Source organism: Rhipicephalus microplus, chromosome 9, assembly GCF_043290135.1.
Source record: "Rhipicephalus microplus isolate Deutch F79 chromosome 9, USDA_Rmic, whole genome shotgun sequence".
NCBI classification, from domain to species: domain Eukaryota; kingdom Metazoa; phylum Arthropoda; class Arachnida; order Ixodida; family Ixodidae; genus Rhipicephalus; species Rhipicephalus microplus.
Genome location: NC_134708.1, coordinates 83,376,249 through 83,399,886, shown reverse-complemented (window position 1 = coordinate 83,399,886; position 23,638 = coordinate 83,376,249). Strand labels below are relative to the sequence as shown.

General features: G+C 44.5%; 1 protein-coding gene across 2 annotated transcripts in view; it reads right to left on the bottom strand.

Annotated features, from left to right (window-relative positions):
- LOC119163167 (regucalcin-like) overlaps positions 1-23,638 on the bottom strand; it is a 104,342-nt gene that overhangs the window by 35,048 nt on the left and 45,656 nt on the right. The window contains exons 1-4 of one of the 2 annotated variants that reach the window (XM_075873999.1): positions 20,761-20,890; positions 15,121-15,286; positions 6,784-6,978; positions 6,195-6,404 (exon numbers count right to left, since the gene is read on the bottom strand). In XM_075873999.1, the coding sequence (XP_075730114.1) occupies positions 6,195-6,404; positions 6,784-6,978; positions 15,121-15,277 (562 nt within the window). In that variant the 5' untranslated portion in view covers positions 15,278-15,286; positions 20,761-20,890. Of the gene's footprint in view, positions 1-6,194; positions 6,405-6,783; positions 6,979-15,120; positions 15,287-20,760; positions 20,891-23,638 lie in introns of those variants that run through there. The other variant, XM_037415113.2, reaches the window with a different exon arrangement.

Genomic DNA, 23,638 nt, shown 5'->3' with positions numbered 1-23,638 from the left:
GGTTGCCTCTTGTACTTTTCTTTAGAAAAAATTACAAAACGACGTCATAATGCAACTGCATGACTGCATGCACCACTGTTGCCTACTAGACACAACCAACTCTTGGCCACAATGCTTACATTTTTTTGTATGAAGATAACTTTCACTGGATGTGCTTTGCAGGATTGCTCATGACTCATGTAGCAGTGTCCAAGGACATGGACAAAGGCAGTACTACAGAGATTAGAGGGGGAGCAGGCACACGTTTATTTAAAGGGTCAAGCTCAGAATAAACCAACTTATTTGATAATAATTCGCTCAGCGCAGTAGGTTGAATATATTACAGTAGGTTGAATATATTTGTAGAACAGAAGAAGAAAATGCAGTGAGATAAGATGAAAAGGTCCTGTTACAACTTAATTTTTCCTCACTCTCGCTTCACTCGCTTCGGTCGTCACTCACGCAATACAGTAGAAGGAAAGCTTAAATGACCTCGCTGCTGAAAAAAGCAAACAGTTCACATCCCGGATTCAAATCGAATTAGATCAGTGTTGCTTGTTATAAGAGAAAATGGTCAACGTCCGACTTATACCAGGTAATCTTGTCATACACCAAACCAACATTGTGGTTATGTGCGAGAAAATACAATAAAGAAATTCATATAAAAATTCGGCCGCGCTCTGTGGCGACTCAACAGAAGGCGCTTAGGCATGTAGAGTAATAGAAAATAATGCAAGAATTCGTATGAATCAGAACTCGGCCTGAAGAGCAAGAAAAGACATTTTTTATGACTAATCCTGGCAGTTTTCTAACAAAAAGAACACATCCCCTTGATGTGCCTATGGCCTGGCTCACAGTGGCAAAATACCGTGATGTAAACTTAAGCACCATGCTCCCAGTCTCCTCCTCGCGTTCAACTTTCGTCTCCTGCACTGCAAGCACATCCAGACTTTCTTCCGATAACAACCGGTAGACTTGGCTTTGCTTCTTCTTTGAACCCAAGCCTCTAACATTCAGCGTGGCGAAGCTAAATGATACTTGAAGCGCCATTACAACCATGTGGAGGAGTTAGGCCCGGAGCATGGCACTTACCTTGCACGTCTAGCGCTACGCTAGACGCCTCCAGGACCGGCCGACCGCCCGGTTTCACTGCACAGTAGAATTGAATTGTTCACAGCTTTCTTGTCCGTAGTGCCACCAGCTCTTGCTCTCATGCTGGTGCGTCTGCAGTCGGCGTCTTTGCCGGTGGTTCTTCCACGCTACTTGCACTGTTCTTGTCTCCCGTCTTCACAGGTTCTTCCAATGGTATTTTAATGGCTGGAACGGCACCGCTGGGCCAAGAGACGCGGCTGGCGTTGCACGTGTTTCAGTCTATCTTCATGTCGAAACCAACACTACAGGAGGCACCATCGACAACTTTGTCTTGTTCCGACGCATGGGCAGACGCTCCGGCTACTTCACAGCCTGCCTCTGTCACTGCATTGTCAGCTGTTTCGGTGGATACAGCTGCAGAACCTGGTGGAGTGTCCACAGGAGCCGGAGTAGATTCGTCTACTGATGTTGCAGATGTGCAGTTCAAAGTTTCTGCGACTTGATCTCCGCAACCTTCAGCCGCGTCCCCTGCTTCTGTCACGTCCATAATGTGTTCTGACGCATCTTCGGCCTCCGCTGACGCGGTCACTGCGGCGTACGAACGGACGCATTCCGCGTCCCCATGCCCGAAACGCCGGCAGCTAGAGCACCGAGGGACCTTACACTCGCGACGCACATGTCCTGTTCCGCTGCAACGCAGGCATTGCATAGGCCGACCTGGGGCTACCACTAAGGCTAATTCACCGGCGACTCGTATCTGATGAGGTAGGTCCTCGACTTTCATACCGCTTTTCAGCTTAATGAAAACAGTGCGGGTCGTCGAATTGTACTCATTTACTCCTTCCACACGCCAGCGTTCCCGGGTCACTTCTGTAACTTTCCCGAACGCTGCCAACGCCGTGCGGATATCTTCGTCCGAAACTCTGTGTAACAGCCAGTGAGGCCGCAGCCTCACATTCTGCTCCTGAGAGTCAATAACGAGGCAGCGGCGTCCCTTGACCTGGAGTTCTTTCAAATCAGTCATTTTCTTCGTCGCCTCCTGGCTGTTAAAGGTGACGGCCCACACATGGTTCATCTGGTAGGCGTCCAATGCAATTACGTCGGGAAGCAGTCGTTCCTTGTCCAGGGCATCCCGGAAATCTTCGACCTTGAAAGGCCTCACTCGAATATCACCGTGCAAAAACACTGTGTTCACAACAATACGTCCTGTTGGCGAATTCGGCAAGATGATCTCATAATCCTTGTCACTTTCGTCTGTAATCCTGTTTCCGCGGCCACCAAAGACCGCCTTTGCCGCTCCGCGGGAGCCCATGATTCCTTCGTCCGACGCGTGCGAGTGCCGGCGAGAGAATGCTGCGCCACGGATGCTGCGTGGCTTCAAACGGGTTGAAGACGGATGAAGTATGATTCAGTAGTACTGATTATTAGGTGTTTGAAATGAGATGTGCCACAGTAGGCTTTTTTTTAGTATTTCGCGAGCGTCTGCATCCTAGACAGCTGTCGTCTCATCTTGAACATACAAAATTTTCTTGAGGAGCTGGAGTCATGCCCGCCCGTGTCATGGAAATGCGGCGAGCAATGGAACATTTATTATGTATTTGAAAACTATAATTTTTTTCGGTAACTCTTTAGCACGGCGTGGACGCCCATGCTATTGGCGCCAGTATGCAGCTCTGTGTGAGCATCGTCGTTAAAATGAGCAACTAATGAAACAAATAATGAATGTTTAACTGTAAATAATAGTAATATATTCAACCTACTGCGCTGAGCGAATTATTATCAAATAAGTTGGTTTATTCTGAGCTTGACCCTTTAAATAAACGTGTGCCTGCTCCCCCTCTAATCTCTGTAGTACTGCCTTTGTCCATGTCCTTGGACACTGCTACATGAGTCATGAGCAATCCTGCAAAGCACATCCAGTGAAAGTTATCTTCATACAAAAAAATGTAAGCATTGTGGCCAAGAGTTGGTTGTGTCTAGTAGGCAACAGTGGTGCATGCAGTCATGCAGTTGCATTATGACGTCGTTTTGTAATTTTTTCTAAAGAAAAGTACAAGAGGCAACCTCCTGCACTGTCATGTACAGAGCTGCCTCGGCAACCGAGGTAATCTCGGGAACATGATGTTGCACCTGTACTTCTTTTACTCCATTTTACTAAACATCAATCAGCAACTAGTGTCAACAAAAGCGTGGACTCGCCCTACGAGACTGCGGCAAATCGTACCACAGAACCCAGCAGCGTCATGGTTGCGCTATGCGGCTTAGATATCTAAACCCCGGGACACGCACTTCACGTACAGTTCCCCAGCTGGACGGTATGCTGCGATATATTTTTTTTAAATTCCCGGACGGTGCCATCCGACCAAATAACGCGAACTGTCTTAAAATTTTGCTTTCGGCGCTGTTCTAAAGCTTTCTGTGGCTTACCGTGTGGAAGCTTCGAGCAGAAAATGATGCGCGCGTGCTGAGCGCCATGGCTGCGACGGGATGAACGACGTCACTTACAGGGCAGCCAATGGCGCGCATGCTTGGGTACGACGTTGAAAACGACGTAGTTGATCACACAGCCATTGGAGACCACTCGTCACACTGATGCCGAACGGTTTTTTGTTTCTCCTAGCAGTATACAGTTTTCTTTGTAGAACAGAAGAAGAAAATGCAGTGAGATAAGATGAAAAGGTCCTGTTACAACTTAATTTTTCCTCACTCTCGCTTCACTCGCTTCGGTCGTCACTCACGCAATACAGTAGAAGGAAAGCTTAAATGACCTCGCTGCTGAAAAAAGCAAACAGTTCACATCCCGGATTCAAATCGAATTAGATCAGTGTTGCTTGTTATAAGAGAAAATGGTCAACGTCTGACTTATACCAGGTAATCTTGTCATACACCAAACCAACATTGTGGTTATGTGCGAGAAAATACAATAAAGAAATTCATATAAAAATTCGGCCGCGCTCTGTGGCGACTCAACAGAAGGCGCTTAGGCATGTAGAGTAATCGAAAATAATGCAAGAGTGAATGCACAAGAGGAAATACTCCTCAAACCCCACGTAAAACTGACGTGAACAGAAAAACTCCAGCTAAAAGCAGGAGTGGCGTGGAGGCTGGCCCCCTGCATGTCCCGCCACACAGCACCGCGGGGAAGCGAGTGCCGAAGAGACGATCTCTGCAAGGGAGCGACGATCCTGCTCGTGTCCGACATGAGCTGATACATACGTCAATCGTTTCCGTAGTTCAAAAACCGTCGAACACTTTCCCGGCTCGAGAAAGTGGCATTCGAGTGAACAGGCCTCCGGCAGGCACGGATCGCTCCTTTGGCCCCGGGCTATTAACCACCACTTTGCAGCGCAGCGCAGACGCTCACACCGACTCCATCGGCGGCAAGTTACATTCGGACGGCGGTACGATGCAACCGTCTTCCATGATTGAAAACCGCAACGCCTTCAATGCTCAGCAATTACTATTATAAATCGTCTCTGGTCTGGTGGTTAGAGAGGGATGAGATAGGCATACATACCTGAACGGAAAATGCATAATTATGTTGGCAAACTATTAATAGACAAGGGCCGTGGATAATTGAGAATATATATCTTTGTGAGATCTGGACGTGTTTGAAAGTGTTTGTCTTTAGTTGCAGTATATTCAATGGACAAGGGATGCGGCGACCCAGGTTGCCCCCTCATTGGTCAGGACGAAGAACGCGGGCAATGCGAGTACGTGATTGCGAAGTCGTTATTACTACGCGTAGAGCAATGGAACGAAAATGCAATTTCTACTCGGGGTAAAGCTGTCTTCGACGTGCTTGTCTGACGGATTGCAATAAGTTTTATAAACTTACGATCATTACGCATATACAGGGTAGCTTTCTTTAGGCACAATTTTTCTAGCTACGTCATGCCAGTGGTGTCAAAAATGCCAGCTGCGTTTTGTGATGTTGCTGTAAATGGCAGCTTCAGAGTGTAACAATTGATTCATTCCTTCCTGCATCACTATATATATGACAAAGCGACTGCAGTGGTCTATTTGTCAATGGTGTCTGACTGCTGACCTACAAGAGGCGGAATCGAATCTCGGCCATGGTGGCCACTTTTAGGGGCGAACCTCCTTAGCGTCAATCCTTGTCCCTCCATCGGCGTGACATAGTACTTAAAGCAGCCGCTATGGGTGCTGCGGTGCACGATCTCTTTTCGACACCGAAGAAAATGAAAACAAGGTGGCGAAAGTTCATGCGTAGCTGAGAACTCTCAGAGCGGCTGCCGCACGGCAACGCAGACAAGCGGATCCAGAGATGCGGGCTTCCGAAGCTGAAGCGCCACGTCGACGCCAGCAAGCGGACTGGGAAGCGGCAAGAGCACAGGAAGCGGCTGCAAAACGCTGAAAGCGTTACGGACTGCTGCAGTCACCCACCAAAACTATATCACTTACCCGCTTTGAACCACGTAAAGGAATGGACAGGAACGTTTGAAACGTTTCCTCTACTTGGCTTAAAGCAAGTAAGTGGTCCCCGCGGTTCACCCACTCATCATCATTCGCTTAGTGGATTCGCGATGAATTTTTTTTTTAGATGTAGGCCTATCTGCTTGAGTTTAGTGTACTTAGACTTATGTGGGCTTGAAAAAACCCCAGATGCTCGACATGTTTAGAGCCTTCCTCTACGATGAACCCTCATAACCAAATTGTGGTTCTGGCTCGTTAAACCTGAGCAATTATTAAACTATTTTATATTGAGGAAAAGACTGGCCAAACACACACGCTATGAGGCATGTGCGTGCTTGTACCGTCAGTCCTGCTGACACACATAAAAAATGGCTATCCGGCTAAACGATATTACAATAAACTTTTAAGTGCGTTTAAGTATGGGCCATGCTTGTGAAGCATGCACGCACACTCGGCATTCCTGGGATCTTTCAGTATGTCTCATTCACAAGTGAGCATTTCTCTCGTCCACAACGTTTATTCCTGTAAAGTGTTTTGTATAGCTCTTATTCATAATAATACATTAACTGCCTCATTAACAGAAGCTCCAGATCATAAGGAATAGTGCGACACAACTCGACAGGACCGCTGCAAAATTGTCTCTCGCAGGTAATTGAGCTAAGCTTTCTATTGACAAACCCACTTACTAATCTCTCCAGCGGCGAGGTCAAAGTCGAAAGCGTAGATCTGTCTGGGCACCGAGTCGTCGTAGAACATGATCCTGTTGTCGTTCGTCCACGTGATGCCATTGGAGATGGTCACCCCATCCAACTTGTGCTCCAGCTGTCCCTTCGAGTAAGACCATAAATTGAACTTCTCGGGTACCATATTCCGCACTCCCATAGAGGGCATTGATCCTGCAGTTGCAATTTCCATAATGAGCAGCAACACCAAAGCAGCCTTCTGGGAACGATAGTGGCCTTCAATAAAAGTTTACACGCATTCCTTAGAGATTCTGCGTAAAAATATTTCATATGAAATTATAGAGCATGTTGCCATAAGGGGACCTGTAATTTCGGGCGACCATCCAATCATTCTGACCACTGTCCGACATGGGGGCCCTCTACAAATGTTTTGTCGTTTGTCTAAATAAATGCAGCATAAGAAAATGAATGGCGCCGCTGGACAATGGTCAAGCTGCCACTACCAAAACATGCTAGAAAACCCAGAGCCCTCCACGTGGTACGACATCATGCGAGCCAACTCACGAATAAACCGAAGTTTTCTCTTTCTTACCAGTCCACAGGCGTCCCAGTGCGTCGCACTTTCCGTCATTCAGCCTGGAATTCACCGGTGACTGGGTGTCGACCATCTCGACCAGCAACTGTTTCTCGCGGGCGCCCAGGTCCAGTCGATACAGGCCATGTTCCATGCACAGAGCCAGCTGGTGATTGTCTTCGGCGAAGGGAATGACGTTGCCAATGTGCCCTTCTGCAAAACACAAGTAGGTGAAAACGAATGCCCCCCAGAAGTTCATTGCCTAAGGCGGTAAGCACTACGGGTCTTAATATAAGACATCTCCTCTAGCGACACTGTTACTTTTGGCGTGCTTTCACTATGCGTAGGCATGCACCGGGTACAAGTTTCTGGCCTGCCGTTTTCTAGAGTCTAGCATAATGTCAAGCTGAACAAAGCACTGGAACCTGCCAACGAGCATAGCGCGTTCAGCGGTAGACCTGGGAAATATTACTGAACTGGCAATGTCGCCAAAAGTGGTCGCCAGAAAATGCGGTCACAGATAGAGGAATTTAGACTCCTGGAAGAAATCGGGTGACAGCGAGCTACTCCGAGCACGGCATATGACTGTGCTCACGTGCCATGCCGTATTTTTCTCGGCGCAAAAGGCACACACACACACACACACACACACACACACACACACACACACACACACACACACACACACACACACACACACACACACACACACACACACACACACACACACACACACACACACACACACACACACACACACACACACACACACACACACACACACACACACACACACACACACACACACACACACACACACACACACACACACACACACACACACACACACACACACACACACACACACACACACACACACACACACACACACACACACACACACACACACACACACACACACACACACACACACACACACACACACACACACACACACACACACACGCACACACACACACACACACACACACACACAGGAAAGCATTTGTCATCAAACCGAAATCATATAGCAAGACATACAATGGTTTGAGTTTCACCGTGCTTACTGCTGGAAGCAGTAAATTGTCTGGAAAGCGTACAGGGCGAATATACGTACTACTGCATACAATTTAATTATTGTGAATAAACACTATAACTGTTAGTGATGCTTGCGTGGGCATGCATGTAGCTTGTTTTACTTCGCTGCCTTCATGTGGATGGTCAATCATAATGAGGCTATATGTCGGTAGTTGCCGTAAACGCAACGCATGCGACGAGGTATACATGGTAACCTCAGAAAAAGTTCACCACGGATTTTCGGGGGCTGAAATAGCAGAATATAGATGCATAGTGTGGCTATTCCCATCGTGCCGATGGGGAGAACGCCAAGCATAGTCCGATTTCCCAAGGAGACTGGGCCGGCAGGAAGTGTCTCACCAAATACCCACGTTTCGAAAGCGCAGACAGGAAAATGTTTTGTGGAAGTTAGGATAAATAGGTATGTAAGTTCTTTTATTAGAGAAAAAAAGAACCGAAGGTCACTGACGGGAAAAGTGGAAAAGCGGGAGGGGTGATAGGCTCACACTCAATCATGTGCTCGAAGCCGCTACTAATTTCTAAGTGGGCTAATGTTATAACCTTATGGGAGTTCACGAGTACGTCCTTTTTTACCACTTTCAAATCGGGATGTAGAAGAAGAGTGTTGTTCTTTCAATGATTACGTAGGGCAGGACAGTGTCGACTGAGGAGCTTCACGCCGGCTTTGCATGAAGAGTGAAAAAGGGTACGTATGCAGAGGGTAGAGGTTTCAATGCCCTTCCTCCGATCAGCAAGGGTCTGCAAGGTATGAAGTAAAAAAAATGACCACGTAACTTTGTGCTTCTCTGCAAATGTTCTTGAAAGATGATCGTCTTTTGTCTGGAGGCGCGGTGGGAGATATGGTCTGAACTGAAAGTAATGGGAAGTAACGAAAGTTCTTTAGAATGCAGAGCCACTGGTAGGTGGTAGAAAGTTCCTGAATTTTTTTAACGAAGCGCATGAAATCCCTTTCTTTTCGTTCAAAGCGTCGCATTGTCAGAGCAGCGTAATTAACCCTTCTGTTTTGCAGTGAAAGTTGTTATAAGATCACAATTGGGGTCACGCGCAGTTGTCCGCCACCGCTGCCGGTGTCCGTAACCACATCGCGAGAAATTAGAAAAAACAAAAACCAGCACCGATGACACAGCGGGTCACTAAAACCCGGGTGCCAGCCCAGTATTATACCACTGAGTTACGCCTGTGCTTGTAACTTGCTGACAAACTTGCTTTAGCCAGGCTTGACCTAGCACCAATGACATAGCGGGACTCAAACCCGGGTCCACTGTGTGCCAGCCCAGTGTTCTACCACTGAGCTACACCGCTTTTTTTCTTTAATGAATGAAATTATCACCAGTAAAGTACACAGAACATACTTCTTCAGAAGTCAGGCAAACACACAAGCGTCAAGAACGCGAAGCCACTCCGGAACTCGACGACACTGCGCACTTGAGCAGCTGCTTATCGGAAGACAGATCTCGTCGACCGTGGTGGCTCGGCGTGTCTATCGATCATGCGACTGTTCCATAATAAATAAAGTCCCTACAACATAAACAAGTCGTAAGGAGTACTATCAGTCAGACTCTTTTTAAACGGAAGGAACCTAATACCATGGCCTGTGATCGGAAGTTCTTTTCTTAACGTTCTTTTTAGAATGTCTCAAAAATAAAAAGCATCACGACAATGAATAAAACCATGCTCCATAGTCTCAGGTTGGTTGCAGAGTCTACGATTCACTGTCCAGAGTACGTATATTGATTTTTCATTCAGCCACGTTTTCACTGGCAGTGTGGAAGTGGGCAGTTTAAAGAAAAATGTTTTCGCTAAAGCAGATATACACATTCTACGTACACGAAATAATAAATCGTAACCAGGCAGAAGTAAATATGGCTTTCGATAAACAGGTTCGGTGAAAAGGTTATTTACAAGTGCAGCAGTTAAATTCGTTCTGTCAATAGTATACAAATACTCTAAGGTAAACCTGGCTTTCAAAAAACTGACAGTATCAACAATATATTTTAGGAATCCCCGCAACGGCAATTCCTTAGCAACGCTTGTTGTGACATGAATAAAAGGAAGGTGGTAACATAGACGGTTACGAAGAACCGCTAATAGAATTGTGTGGCACACATCCTTGAGGTAGAAAAATCGCAACACCAACTGTCGCACGAACAAATGCACAAGGCCGAGGCCACCCTTTTCAAGTGGAAGAAAAAGATTGTCTCTTTTCATGGGTTCCCAGGAAAAGCTCCAAATAAAGCAGGCAAATATCTTATCAAAGGATTGAATTTGTACCCGAGAGCAATGCAACACCTGCAGAATATAAATAAGCTTCGATACAAGGAATATATTGCACGCTCTCGCTCTGGCGAAAATGGAAAGCTCCCGTCCGTACCATGTTGCCACCTTTCGGCGGATAGTAGTTATCGCAGCGGTCCAGTGTGGGCCGCTGCTACGATAGTTATCAAGAGGCACACCAAGGTATTTCATAGGAGTCGCATTCCAATGAATATCTGCGAAGACCAAAAGGAGTTGTAGCCCACATGCCTAGCCAGAATCCACTACTTTTATCATAATTTATGCTAGCGCCAGCGACTTCACAGAAACGTAAAGTAGTGTTGACTACTGCTTCTTGAACGCTGGGTTTATCAGCGCAAAAGAAGGCAATGTCATCTGCATAAGCTAGAACTTTAACTTCCTCAGCATCATATCGGTAGCCTCTTATGCTGGACTTTAGAAGCACACTTAAACATAATGGTTCCAGATAAATTGCAAAAATCAAACGTGACAGCGGACATTCCTGACGTACAGATGAATTTAACTCTATTATATTGGAAAGTGTGCGACTTACATTTAGCCAAGTTGTGCACTTCTTATAACAGAGTGAGATACCATTGTATAGTACATCACCCAACTGCAGGTGTCTTAGGAGCCGGAACAAAAGCATGCTGTACCTTATCAAATGCTTTTGCAAGGTATATTTGAAGGAGGGCTACTTGGTCCATGCTACCATCTATACACTAAAGAACTGAACGTGCAATATGAATGTTTGTCTGTATAGAGCGACCACGAATTCCACATGTTTGGTGGTCACCTACACATTTAGTAATCACTGTTTGTAGCCGATTTGTCAACAATTTAGCAAATATTTTCAACGTTACATAACGATATAGGCCTTTATTCGTTAACTCCCTTTAATTCGTCAGGATCAGCACTTTTTGGAATTAATGTTGCATGGCTCTGATAGAAAGAAGGAGGAAGTTCCCCATGGTCATAAGCCTCTTTAAAAAGTTGCTCAAGGAAAGGTATCAGAAGTTCCTGAAAAGCTATGTAAAATTCGCCACTAAGGCCATCTGGGCCAGGAGTTTTGTTTTTCTGCGACGTTGTTATTGCAAATCTAATTTCCTCTCTGGTTATTGACCCCTCTACAGTGAGTCTATCATCATCTTGTAACTGAGACACAAGGGCAATGAAGTGGTTAGCTTCTTCCTCAAAATTCTCCTGAAGCTCAGCCGCGGTGAACAAACACTTGTAATAATCTTCAAATGCGGCTCTTATTTCACATGTCTCTGTGCAAAGGGAACCCCGTGACTCAATTTTCAGTATCTGTTTAGAAAGTGCATATCTCTTTTCATCCCCGAGAGATTTTTGATGGGTTCCTTTTCAGTGAAATGGGTAACACCGGAACGAATTTTAGCTCCTCTGTATAAATCTGTATCATGTTTTTGTATCTGTGCTCGAATCACATTTATCTCGTCCCCGTACAATCCCGGCTGTTGACTTTCAAAAGTACGGAGCTTATGAAGTAATTCATAAAAATAGCGCTTGTCAGCTCTTTTTCTTTGCGCTATTTCGCATGAAATATTAATTGCCTGATACTTGACTCTTTCTTTGAACCTTTCCCATTGAGCGAAAATTGGCAGCTGTCGACACTGTGTTACCTCTTGTACCGATTCTTTTACTATTTTAACAAAACAATCTTCGCGCAACAACTGTACGTTAAGATTCCATAAGTCCCAGTTTAGAGGGGTTTTACGAAAATTTTTAGGACCCCAAGAAACAGTGACCAAGCAATGGTCTGTAAAAAATGTGGGCTTTACAGCATAATTATAAATTTGAGACCATAAGCTTAGAGATACATATACACGGTCAAGCCGAGCATGACGATGCCTTGAAAGTGCGTGAACCTCACCGAGGAAAGTGCATGCGCTCCCACACCTATTAAATTGTGGTCATTCAATATTTTTTGCAATAAAGCTGCACTTGCATCATAACAATTTGTTATATATGAATGATCTCTAGCGTCAGAAACACAATTAAAGTCTCCAAAAACTACCAAAGTTCTGTCAGTGTTTAGTAGCGAAGTTAAAGAAAAGAAAAAATAATTCCTTTCATTCACTTTGGAGGGAGCATAGACACAGATAAACCTCAAGTTATGGGAATGAAAAGATAAGTCGCAACAAATGAGGCGTCCTTCCCCATCAACATGTAGTGACGTCAAAATATGATTCAAGTGCTTTTTAACTAATAAAAAACATACAGCGGATGCACCACGTGCTGGGCTGATGTATAAATTGTAATCACGGAAAACTTCCAGTGCAAGATCGGCGTCACGAGCAGCAGTGCTTGTGACTTGTTGTCAAACTTGCCTTAGGCAGGCTTGATGTCGGGAAAGCAATCACGTTATTACGACCTACAAAGCGTTTTAAAAAAGCGAAATAACAACCAGTCTTCGCACAATGCGGATAGCGTAACGAGTGGGCTGTCAATGCTTCAACCCAATACATAAGCTTGTTACCCTATTAACAGTGGCGCATACCCACTTCAGCCATAATTCCTCATCGTCGTGAGCCACTGCACGAACAATTGGCAAAAAATTCCTTGCAAGTGTTTAGCAGATACCACGCTTCTCAGAAGAATGACGAAAAATAGGAAAGCGAATGCCGGCCTACCACCCTAATAAATTTATTAATAATGACCTAGTGGTTATCAAGCAAGTCTGCTTGCAGTAGTTACCCAATGAGTGTTTTGAAAAGGCTCTGAAAGACCGCTCTCCTAGCTTTCGCTGTGACTGTGCCGCGTCTTCCACACAGGCCTGGCATTTGTTTTAATAATTACACCTCCACGCGTTTTCTAAACAAAAACACACACTGCGTAACTCTTACGTATTAATATCACGTTTAAAATATGCGTAATATTTGCTTTCCGATCGACAAACTTCACAAGTAACGCAGCTTCTTGATCGACATGCGTTGGCATTGAGCAAAGAGTGAAAATAAATTGTTCATTAGAGAGACCAACAGAGAGACAGACAGACCAAAGTTTCTGGGCATAGATCTTCTACTGGCACAATGCCATATTATTCAGTGATTTCCGATGACAGGACTGAGGAAAACATCACTGTTTATGCGGATTACATCTCTGTGTTCAGGTGAAGCCAAACAAGAATCCGTGCGTTCTTGGATTTGTTCAGCGAGTATGCCAGTTTCTCGGGTGCTTGCTTGAACGCGGAGAAAAGCGAGGCCCTTTATTTCGGTGGTTTTCGTTGCTTTTTGCCGGGCAGTATTCAATGCGTGGATGCCGTAAAAGTCACCGGGGTGTACTTTCAAGACGGGAAGGTGGACAAAAGGAATCGGGAGGACGCAGTAAACAGAGCTACGCACATCTTCGCGTGAGCCACCGACTTCAATTTGTCGCTTCACGCAAATGTCACGGTGGTCAAACGAAAGCGGGCGCATATGCGTTTTATGTCGGGCACATTGCGCACGTACGCAAACGTTTTGCGAGTTGCCTTGCTTCGCTGGTTGGGGCTTTCCTTTGGTACGCCAACACACCGAAACACACACACACACACACACACACACACACACACACACACACACACACACACACACACACACACACACACACACACACACACACACACACACACACACACACACACACACACACACACACACACACACACACACACACACACACACACACACACACACACACACACACACACACACACACACACACACACACACACACACACACACACACACACACACACACACACACACACACACACACACACACACACACACACACACACACACACACACACACACACACACACACACACACACACACACACACACACACACACACACACACACACACACACACACACACACACACACACACACACACACACACACACACACACACACACACACACACACACACACACACACACACACACACACACACACACACACACACACACACACACACACACACACACACACACACACACACACACACACGCAAATATGTTACGTTTCTTTACAAATAAGATGTGATTCTATTCAAACTTAGTGCTTTCGTGTTTATTTTTATTTTGTTTCCTTTAGTGACCCGTGATTCATGAAAATATTGCAGTGTTGTAAATTACATCGTGCCCATGCTCTTTTGTTTGTACGTGCCACTTAAGCAATTTTGTAACACCGGAGAGTTGTACTCATCCGAAGTGCTGTTACTGGTATGCAATAAACTTCCCTGATTGCAGTGTTCCAGGAAAGACTATCGTCTTTAAAAAGACAACTGCTCGCAAAACTAGCTGAAAAGAAGACCGGGAACGAGTTCATGCAGAGAAAAATGATAGTGGTCTACTGCATCTTTAAATAACTTGCTATCTGACAGGCAAGCGCTAAATCGGTCGATTTCTGCTGGTCCCTGCCGCAATGAGAAGGGGACTACGCTTGGCGCAGAGTTTCATTATAGTACACTAGCCAAGAATCTGGATATAGTGTCTGTGGGAGGGGCGCCGCATGACAATTTAGTCAGCATAAAAATGGCCAGTAGTACATTACGTGGACTTGACTAAGCTTTGTTTTTTTCGGCTCCATGTGGCTTTGTGTTGACTGCAGCCATTTTGTCACAAAAATATGATCACGTGATGTTTACCTGTCCCAATTCCCGTACTTGACCATTTTAGGCTGACCAATTGGAACCAACTTCCGAGGTTCACAACGAGCCACTCTTTTATACGAAAAAAAAAGCACCAATAAACATGGCCATACATGCAAATGCAGTTTCAAGCACAAAGATAAAGCAAATCCTGCTCTTGACTCGCATGGCAGCTGAACTAAAGTAACGTCACAGTTCCTCTAGTAAATTTTGCAGAAAACACTAGGCTTCTCGGCACTCTCGCAATTGGCCGCTCTGGGACAACCGCGCCGCTTATTCACGATTCAGGTCGATAAATTTTTGCAGACTAAAGAGTTCACTCACCCGTAGGTGTGACCTGTGGGTCCAAGCGGGAGGCGGGATCATAGCGTACCACTTCCCGGCCTAGGCAGTCGACGTAGAGCAGCGTCGAACTGCGCTTGTCCCAGTGTGGCCCTTCGCCCAGAAGGCTCCTCCGTGTGCTGGCCACTTCGAGCTTCATCTTTGCGAGCTGGAAATACAAAAGAAAAGGCACCAACTCACGTTGCTCTAGAACTAAGCTAGCTCGCTTACGAAAACGCCAGTTACAAGCATCACTTAGCCGCATTTTGCAGAGTCTTGTAGCATTCTTCTTCTCTGCGTCAACCTATTGAAAGAAGCATTGTTGATACTGGTACAGAGTGTTGCCATTAGTGGCTACTTTGATCCGCATTGGCTCTATTATGACCCCATTGGGTGTCGAAACGGTAAGGTTGATGCCATGCCTAGTTTCTAAGCTTCTGCTTTTAGGCGCTTAATAGCCAATTTATTATTTGTAAATAAGGCATCAAGAGAGCCTATAGACGACTCTTTGCATCTTTTTTTTTACCGGTCAGCTGATGCATGCTCTTATGCTTATGTTTTCCTTTCACCAGCAGTATGGCACTCATCAAGGCACCTCAACGAAACAACGAAACGCGCAGAGACGCTACAGAGTGAGGACTTCGTGTTAGCTTACACGCCATCAAGTTCTCACGTGTAGAGTAGCAAACCAATTATACTGGACTGCTTAACTTCCGCAACTTTCCCTTTCTACCATTTCTTTCCAAGTTGTCAGGAATGAGACTGCGGGCTCTTTAGACATAGGGTCGAGAAACAGAGAATAAACGGATATTACGAAACGTTTTCTTAAGGAACGTGCTATACTTTTAATATATTATTTAATTAATAAATAAACATAAATAATTAAATATAACTATTCATTTAATTTATATTAACCTCAGGGCCAAAAAAGCAATTAAAAGGGGAGTGGGTAAATACATGAAAAATACAAATAAAACAATACAATAAAAGACTCAGTTAATATCAACATTTCTGCAGAATGTACAAAAATAGTTATTTCCAAAATATAAAAAAAACTGTAGCAATAAGCTTAGTTAACAGATTTTCATGGTTATACAATGTCAGCTAATGTTTCGTGAAAAAGTTTCAAGTCAGTGATGGTTGCGAGATTCGAGGGAAAGTGGTTCCAATCATGAGATGTGCGGGGAATAAATGACTGAAAGAAAGACTTAGTGTGACAGGATGCGATTCCTACCTTATTGCGATGATCAACGCGGTTTGAGATGTACCGATGCCGGAGTATCAGGTCATTATGAAGTGTTGGGTAATATAAAATTTTATGAAACAGGGAAAGACGGGCGATTTTTCGTCGGCGAGCCAGTGGAATAAGTGATAAGTTATTTTTCATTGAAGTCATACTTGCAGTGCGGTTGTAGTTAGGGAGGATGAACCTAGCAGAGTTATTTTGTACTAGTTCAAGAGAAGTGATGAGATTAGCATGACTGGGATCCCATATGGCAGATGCATACACGAGTTTAGGGCGTATGAGAGACTCATGGAGTATTAGTTTTAAAGAAGAGGGTGCTGTGGAGAAGTTACGTCGTAAGTAGCGTTGTAGGTTACGTCGCAACAATGCTATTAGCATTGTTAATTACGTACTCTACATGAGTTGTCCAACTTAAGTTATTTGTGATGTGCACGCCAAGATATTTATAAGACATGACGGAATCTAAGAGAATGTTGTTTAGATGGTAGGTGTTATGATTCGAGTTAGTTCTTGATGCGTGCGTTATCTTACATTTCTTATTATTAGGATTCATTAACCTGCCTGTTTGCTAGCTCACTGCGAGAGCTCATGCAAACAGGCAGCTATACACCTTCCGGCTCATTCCTTGTTAAATCGTAACTGCAACCAAGGTGGCCTCCGGAAACCCGGACCTTACCGACCCCCTTCCTTGTCTCTCACTGCCGACACGTCCTGCAGCGCGGCGCGGGAAAACATAACCCGTATTATTCATTTATTTAGTTAATTATTTTATTCATTTATTTGTCTATTTTGTTAGTTAATCCCCTATTTGTGATGGGAACTGTAGCACTGATGGGCTTTACAGTGAGGAGAGGGGAATAATACAATATTCTAGTAGATAACAAAGATGTTAATGCATCAATTACAATAAATCAATTCACTCTGTACTTACGTAGCCACACACCAGACAGTGTAATGTAAAGTTGGTTCATAATATTGTTTCATACCATGTGAGTACACCACTGCAGAGCTCGCAGTGAAATCGAGGATACATTTAGTGAGGCTATCTCTGCTGCTTATCACGGCAACCTATTCCTGATGTCTTTCGTTCTGGGGGGAATTGACATTTTAGATATTCAGACCTGCAGAAATAAGGAGGAATTGAAGGGCTTGCTTTTCATTGTTAGACACAATGAGGAAGGACAGAAAATATTCATAAGTAATGTAGGGTGTGTGTGTTATAGGTAGTAATTCTGATCTGAATGAAAAGAAAGTAAAGCGGTCGAAGATATAACATGCCAGTGGCAGATATCAAACCTGCGACCTTATAATGACGCGTTCAACGCTCTTCCAACTGAGCTACAATGACGGGCATCCGCCATCGATATTGAGGGATGTACATGGGCATTTAAGCCCAAAAGAGTTTTAGCGCCACTAGCAGCCATGACGGCGAGTGTGTAACACTCCTTTTGTTCCTGCTGGCGTCACGAAGCGCGCAGGTTATTTCCTTTAGGTTGGCCTGCCTGCCTTCTCCTCCCGGCAGGCCGGTGCCACTGAAATCCTGAAAAGACTGGAAGACCTTCCAATGCTCTCCTAACTCGCGGCAATAATAAAGATCGCCACCAACCGGGCTACCTGCGTCATGAATTTATTTGGTATGTACGTTTGAGTCTGGTGGAGTCACGTCGAGACCCAAGGAGCCTGGGAGGTCTGAAATCATCTCGCAATACCGTTTTTAAACTCTATCAGCGACAACGATGGCAAAAGCTAAAGCAAACGCAACAGCTTCATGCACACCGAAAAAACGCTGCATTCCGGCGGCACTGACTTGCTGGCTAGCTAACTCACTGCTGCCCGCCCGCCCGACCAACCCACTGGCTGATTGACAACTTTTCCACCTGCCGGTGTTGTCGCACAACGCAAACCATTGACCAAGCAAAGCGAATGCTTGGTCAGTGGCTGACTGGCTGGATTGTCTGAGTGACCAAACGAATTGAACTGACGGTCTGGCTAAATTGACGGAAATATAACCTTTTCGCTTGCTGGTGTCGGTTGCGTTGGAAGATGCAGATCATTAACGGAGTGCCTCCTATGCCAGGTTCATAATTTTTTTATCCTACTGCCGCGTTTCGATATAGGTTTCTACTAGAACAAAAGTGTCCAAGTGGAGCACAAGAATCATTGGCCTGAAGTTCTTGTAGTACTTGTTCAGTAAAGGACACTCTCACCATTTGCAGCAATACGCGCGGTGGTTGTAGGAATCATCAACTTCTATATGAGCACAATGATGGGTGTCCTGAAGACTGTCTGGTGAGCAGAGCAATTGACCGTTACCTAATATACCTTTCCGCTAAACTTCTTTTTCTTGAACGTACAAAAAAAAAACAGAAGACCCGCAGATTGGCTCGTGTGATTCCAATACGCGAGAGCCCACGTGGGCCAATTGTAGAAAGCTAGCTTAATGGCGATGAATTGTACCATGGTTCATGTAAAATGAACCGATAGGCTAATGATGTCCTTTACCATGCTCGCAGGTGAAGCAACCTTCATGCAGTTTTTATTGGGTACCACCTTTGTGACCAGACTATAGAGGTTGTTCACAAACTGACAGTTTATTGAATATCTCCATAACATGAAATCACGTGGGCACATTTATGCAAAATTTAGTGAGATTACCGCGTGAAGCATGAAGGAGGACCTGTGCGAACATAAACATTTCAAAGTAAGTGCACATTTCACCATTAAATACCAGCATAGCTCATTGGAGGCTCTCTTCGTCCAGGCTGACGAACAGAAACGCCGCGTTTGCCAGACACTCGGGGTATGTGCACAACGTTTATGAACGGCGGTATTTTCATGTATCCACTCGTGCACAATATTTCCGAGCATACTTATGTGCGCTTTTGACGCTTTGCACCCTCCTTCTTTTGCACGTATCCCGTCATTGTCTCCGATGCTCATCTGACCCCCGCGGGCTTCAGCTGCGATTGAATGCGCAATTTTCAGGGGAACTATTTCCGGACGTTCGCTGGTTCATGTGTAGTATACGTTCTAGGTGTCTGAAACTTTCGTCCTTAACATAGCCAACCCAGTAATTTCCTGTCGTTTTGGTATACTTCAATACCCGAGGCTCCGTATCAAAATAGTGGATAACAAAGGTTTTCATACTGGCGTTTGTAAACGAAATTAGCTAGCGATTTCGGACGTATGACAAAGTCAGTGAAAACAACACTTCGTATGCGCCGTTTTGAACCGCAGATTATTTGGGGGAGCGAAGTTTCTTCTGTTGGATGTTACTGTAACTGCAATGCTCAGTGGAGAGTAGAAAAACATTTCGGTCTTGGTATGGACACATTTGGATTTTATATTTCTTGCCCTCCTCCATCACAGTGAACAAGTATCACCATGAATTCATAACTACCATTGGTACAGTTCTTGTTGTAATCAATGTTACATTTCGTCCCAGTGAATATGAATGATGTAACGAAAATACAATTCCTAATGGGGCACCTGGTGATCTATCTCAATGATCGCTACGTTGAAATTTTCATGATTCTACCATGGGCTCCGTTAAAGAGCAAAAATGTGGACGTCAACCAGCAAAGCTATATCAAGCAGTACAAATGCAAAAGGAAGGAAGGAAGCAGTGCGTTGTATTACTAATTTGGAGTAATGATAGTGATAATCGCTTTTTGCTTGCTTTGATAGACCGTGGTTGGCCCCACGACCATTTTCAGCAAGACGAAGCTGTTCCTTCAGTCGAGCATTCATTCAGAGCTGTTTTTGAGGTGTCTAAGTCTCTTAGTCTGCCCTTGCTGGCTTTGCGATGACCTGAATTACCAGACAGGTGTTCCTTATATTATGTTGAAGTGTAAATTCCATGCGGAGAAAAGAAAGGGTTATTCAATGTCATTTTTAACTCTGGCGTTAAAAGCGAAGCAGCTGCAATCTAATCATAACCGGGAAGGGGTGGGACGACCTTGTTCAACATGCGGTTTCGATGCTGGGTTTGTGGTTTTATTTATTTGAACAAATACTGGGCTCTGTTCTGTATTCCTCAATGCTAATAAAGATAAGGCGTCAGCCTTAAATTATTAAAAGGCAGCTAATACACCCAGACCTCTGAATTTAGTAGTGGCGTGGCAGTTTTGCACAAGCCTGCAGCGAATGTGTTTGTGAGCTCGTCGGCCTACATCTCCGAATGCCCTGCCTCAGCACCCCAGGGGAACAGGTAATGAGCGCGCGAATCTGCTAGCAGAGGAGCACGTGGGTGCAAACGTGTGTCGGTGGTTTAGGGGCCTGGCATATTGTTTTCGATTTGCGGAGACCGCACCATCTCGTTGTGTAGGCATATAGTTTCGGTGTGAAATGTGCAAAATTTCAGATTATCACATAGCTAACAAAAAACACTCTCTTACCGAAAAAGTTGTGAGTGTCCTCTGGAGGTCTTGCTAAGTGAAAAGCTTGTTGAAGACTGGGACTTGTGAGCGTCTGCAAGCTTCTTTATATATCGCTGGTGGCGGGCTTGAAAGCATTCTAAAACTATTTTAAAAAACATTCACGAATACGTTATCTTTGGTGAAAAACTAGTTAGCTATTGCGCAATGTATAGGACTTTTGCATTTCTTTTACTGCATATAACTACGTATAATATAAATCTAGCTCAAACAGGTGGAGTAGTTTGAGCTGGGCATAATCCTATCAATGTGGACAACCAACAGAAAACTCTATCACGCGATGATCACACTGCATATTGAGCAACTGGTGGCACAGCTGGGCGTCTACTTTGCTGGACAATACACTGCTCCTGCAAAAAGCCTTGGAGAGCATGCAAAGAGGTACAGCTGCTGGTGAGGATCAGGTAACATCAGATCTGTTCAAAGATGGAGGACAAATCGTGTTAAAAAAACTAGCCACCCTGTTTACGAGGTGCCTCCTGACGGGAAGAGTACTAGAGTCTTGGAAGAATGCTAACACCATCTTAATACATAAGAAAGGAGATGACAATGACTTGAAGAATTACAGGCTGATCAGCTTGCTCTCCATAGTATATAACCTATTTACAAAGGTAATTGCTAACAGAGATAAGAAAACAATAAAATTCATTCAACCAAAGGAACAAGCAGGATTTCGAACAGGCTACTCAACAATCGACCACATTCATACTATCAATCAGGTAATAGAGAAATGCTCAGAATATAGCCAGTCACTATACATAGCCTTCACAGATTACGAGAAGGCGCTTTATTCAGTAGAAATATCAGCAGTCATGCAGACACTACGAAATCACGGAATCGATAGAGTATATATAAACATCCTGGAAGAAATCTACAGGGGATCAACTGTGACTATACTGCTTCATAAAGAAAGCAACAGAATACCAATGAAGAAGGGTGTAAGGCAGGGGGATACAATCTCCCCAATGCTGTTTACCGCGTGCTTACAAAAGGTTTTCAGAGGTCTAGAATGGGAACAGCTAGGGATAAGATTTAATGGAGAGTACCTTAGTAACCTGCGCTTCGCCGATGACATTGCATTGCTGAGTAACTCAGGGGACGAATTGCAAAGCATGATTATGGAGTTAGACAAGGAGAGCAGAGAGGTGGGTCTTAAAAATTAATCGGCAGAAAACGAAAATAACGTATAACAGCATCGAAAGAGAGCAGCGCTTCGAGATAGGTAATATTGCACTTCAAGTTGTTAAAGACCATGTCTACTTAGGGCAGGTAAAAACCACGGAGCCGTACCATGAGATTAAAGTAACTAGAAGAATAAGAAGGGGGTGGAGCACATTTGGCAAGAACTCTCAAATTATGACAGGTAGATTGCCACTATCCCTCAAGAGAAAGGTATATAACAGCTGTATCTTGCCGGTACTTAGCTACGGAGCAGAAACCTGGAGACTTACAAAAAGGGTTCAGCTTAAATTGAGGACGACGCAGCGAGCAATGGAAAGAAAAATGGTAGGTGTAACCTTAAGAGACAAGAAGAGAGCAGAGTGGATTAGGATACAAACGGGGGTTAAGGATATCATAGTTGAAATCAAGAAGAGGAAATGGACATGGGCCGGGCATGTAGCGCGTATACAAGATAACCGATGGTCATTAATGGTAACTAACTGGATTCCCCGAGAAGGCAAGCGGGTCAGGGGGAGACAGAAGATTAGGTGGACAGGTGAGATTAAGACGTTTGCGGGTATAAATTGGCAGCAGCAAGCACAGGACCGGGTTAACTAGCGGAACACGGGAGAGGCCTTTGTCCTGCAGTGGACGTAGTCAAGCTGCTGCTGCTGCTGCTGCTGCTGCTGCTGATGATGATGATGACGCTGCTCTGTCATCAGAGCACCTGCCTACACACAGCGTGCAAGTACTTGGTCGCGCCACACCTGATGTCACTACTAACAGTGTAGGCGCTCCATCGTTGAGTATAAAGCCGGCTTGTAGCGGTGGCATGTACGTCTGCTTTGCAAGTCAATACACTGCTCCTTTATCAGAGCACCTGCCTAGACACAGCACGCAAGCACTTGAGCACGCCACACCTATGTCACTGCTAACAGTGTGGGCGCTCCATCATTGAGTATAAAGCTGGTGTGTGGCAGCGGCACGTACTTACCCCTTACGGAAATGCCATATATGGCACCTATCAAATGTAAATGTGGCCACATGTAAGCATATATGTCAGTGTATGTGGCTTTCATTTACCGTATATAGATGTATATCTGGAGGGGTCAGCTCATAATGGGGTTATATACAGCTATATAGAGCGTGGTTGGCCCATATAAGGAATCAAATACTAGATATGTTATGTATGGTGTAGCCGTGCATTATAAGGCACGGCCACATCATATATAACATATCAAGTGGATCCTTATTTGTCGATGTGCTTCCTTATATGGGATGAACCACGTATATATATATATATATATATATATATATATATATATATATATATATATATATATATATATATATATATATATATATATATAGCATCATAATCACACACTTTTATGCGATTGTTGTCGTATATAACAATTCGTGCACAGAGGTGACCTGCTTCTTTTCTACAACAACAGCATTAAATATATATTTTGTTTCTGCCATTAAAAAAACAAACTTAATTTCCGGTCAGCTTTGTGTACTTGATAGTTTCAACTAAGCATGCATTCTGAATTTTCACTTGTACAAACTTTCAATGAAATTTAGGTTTGAAACAATAAGTTGCTATTAATACGACGTAAATAATGTGTACGAGTGCAGACCTGTTTTACAAGGAAAGAATCGTGTCAGGTCACAA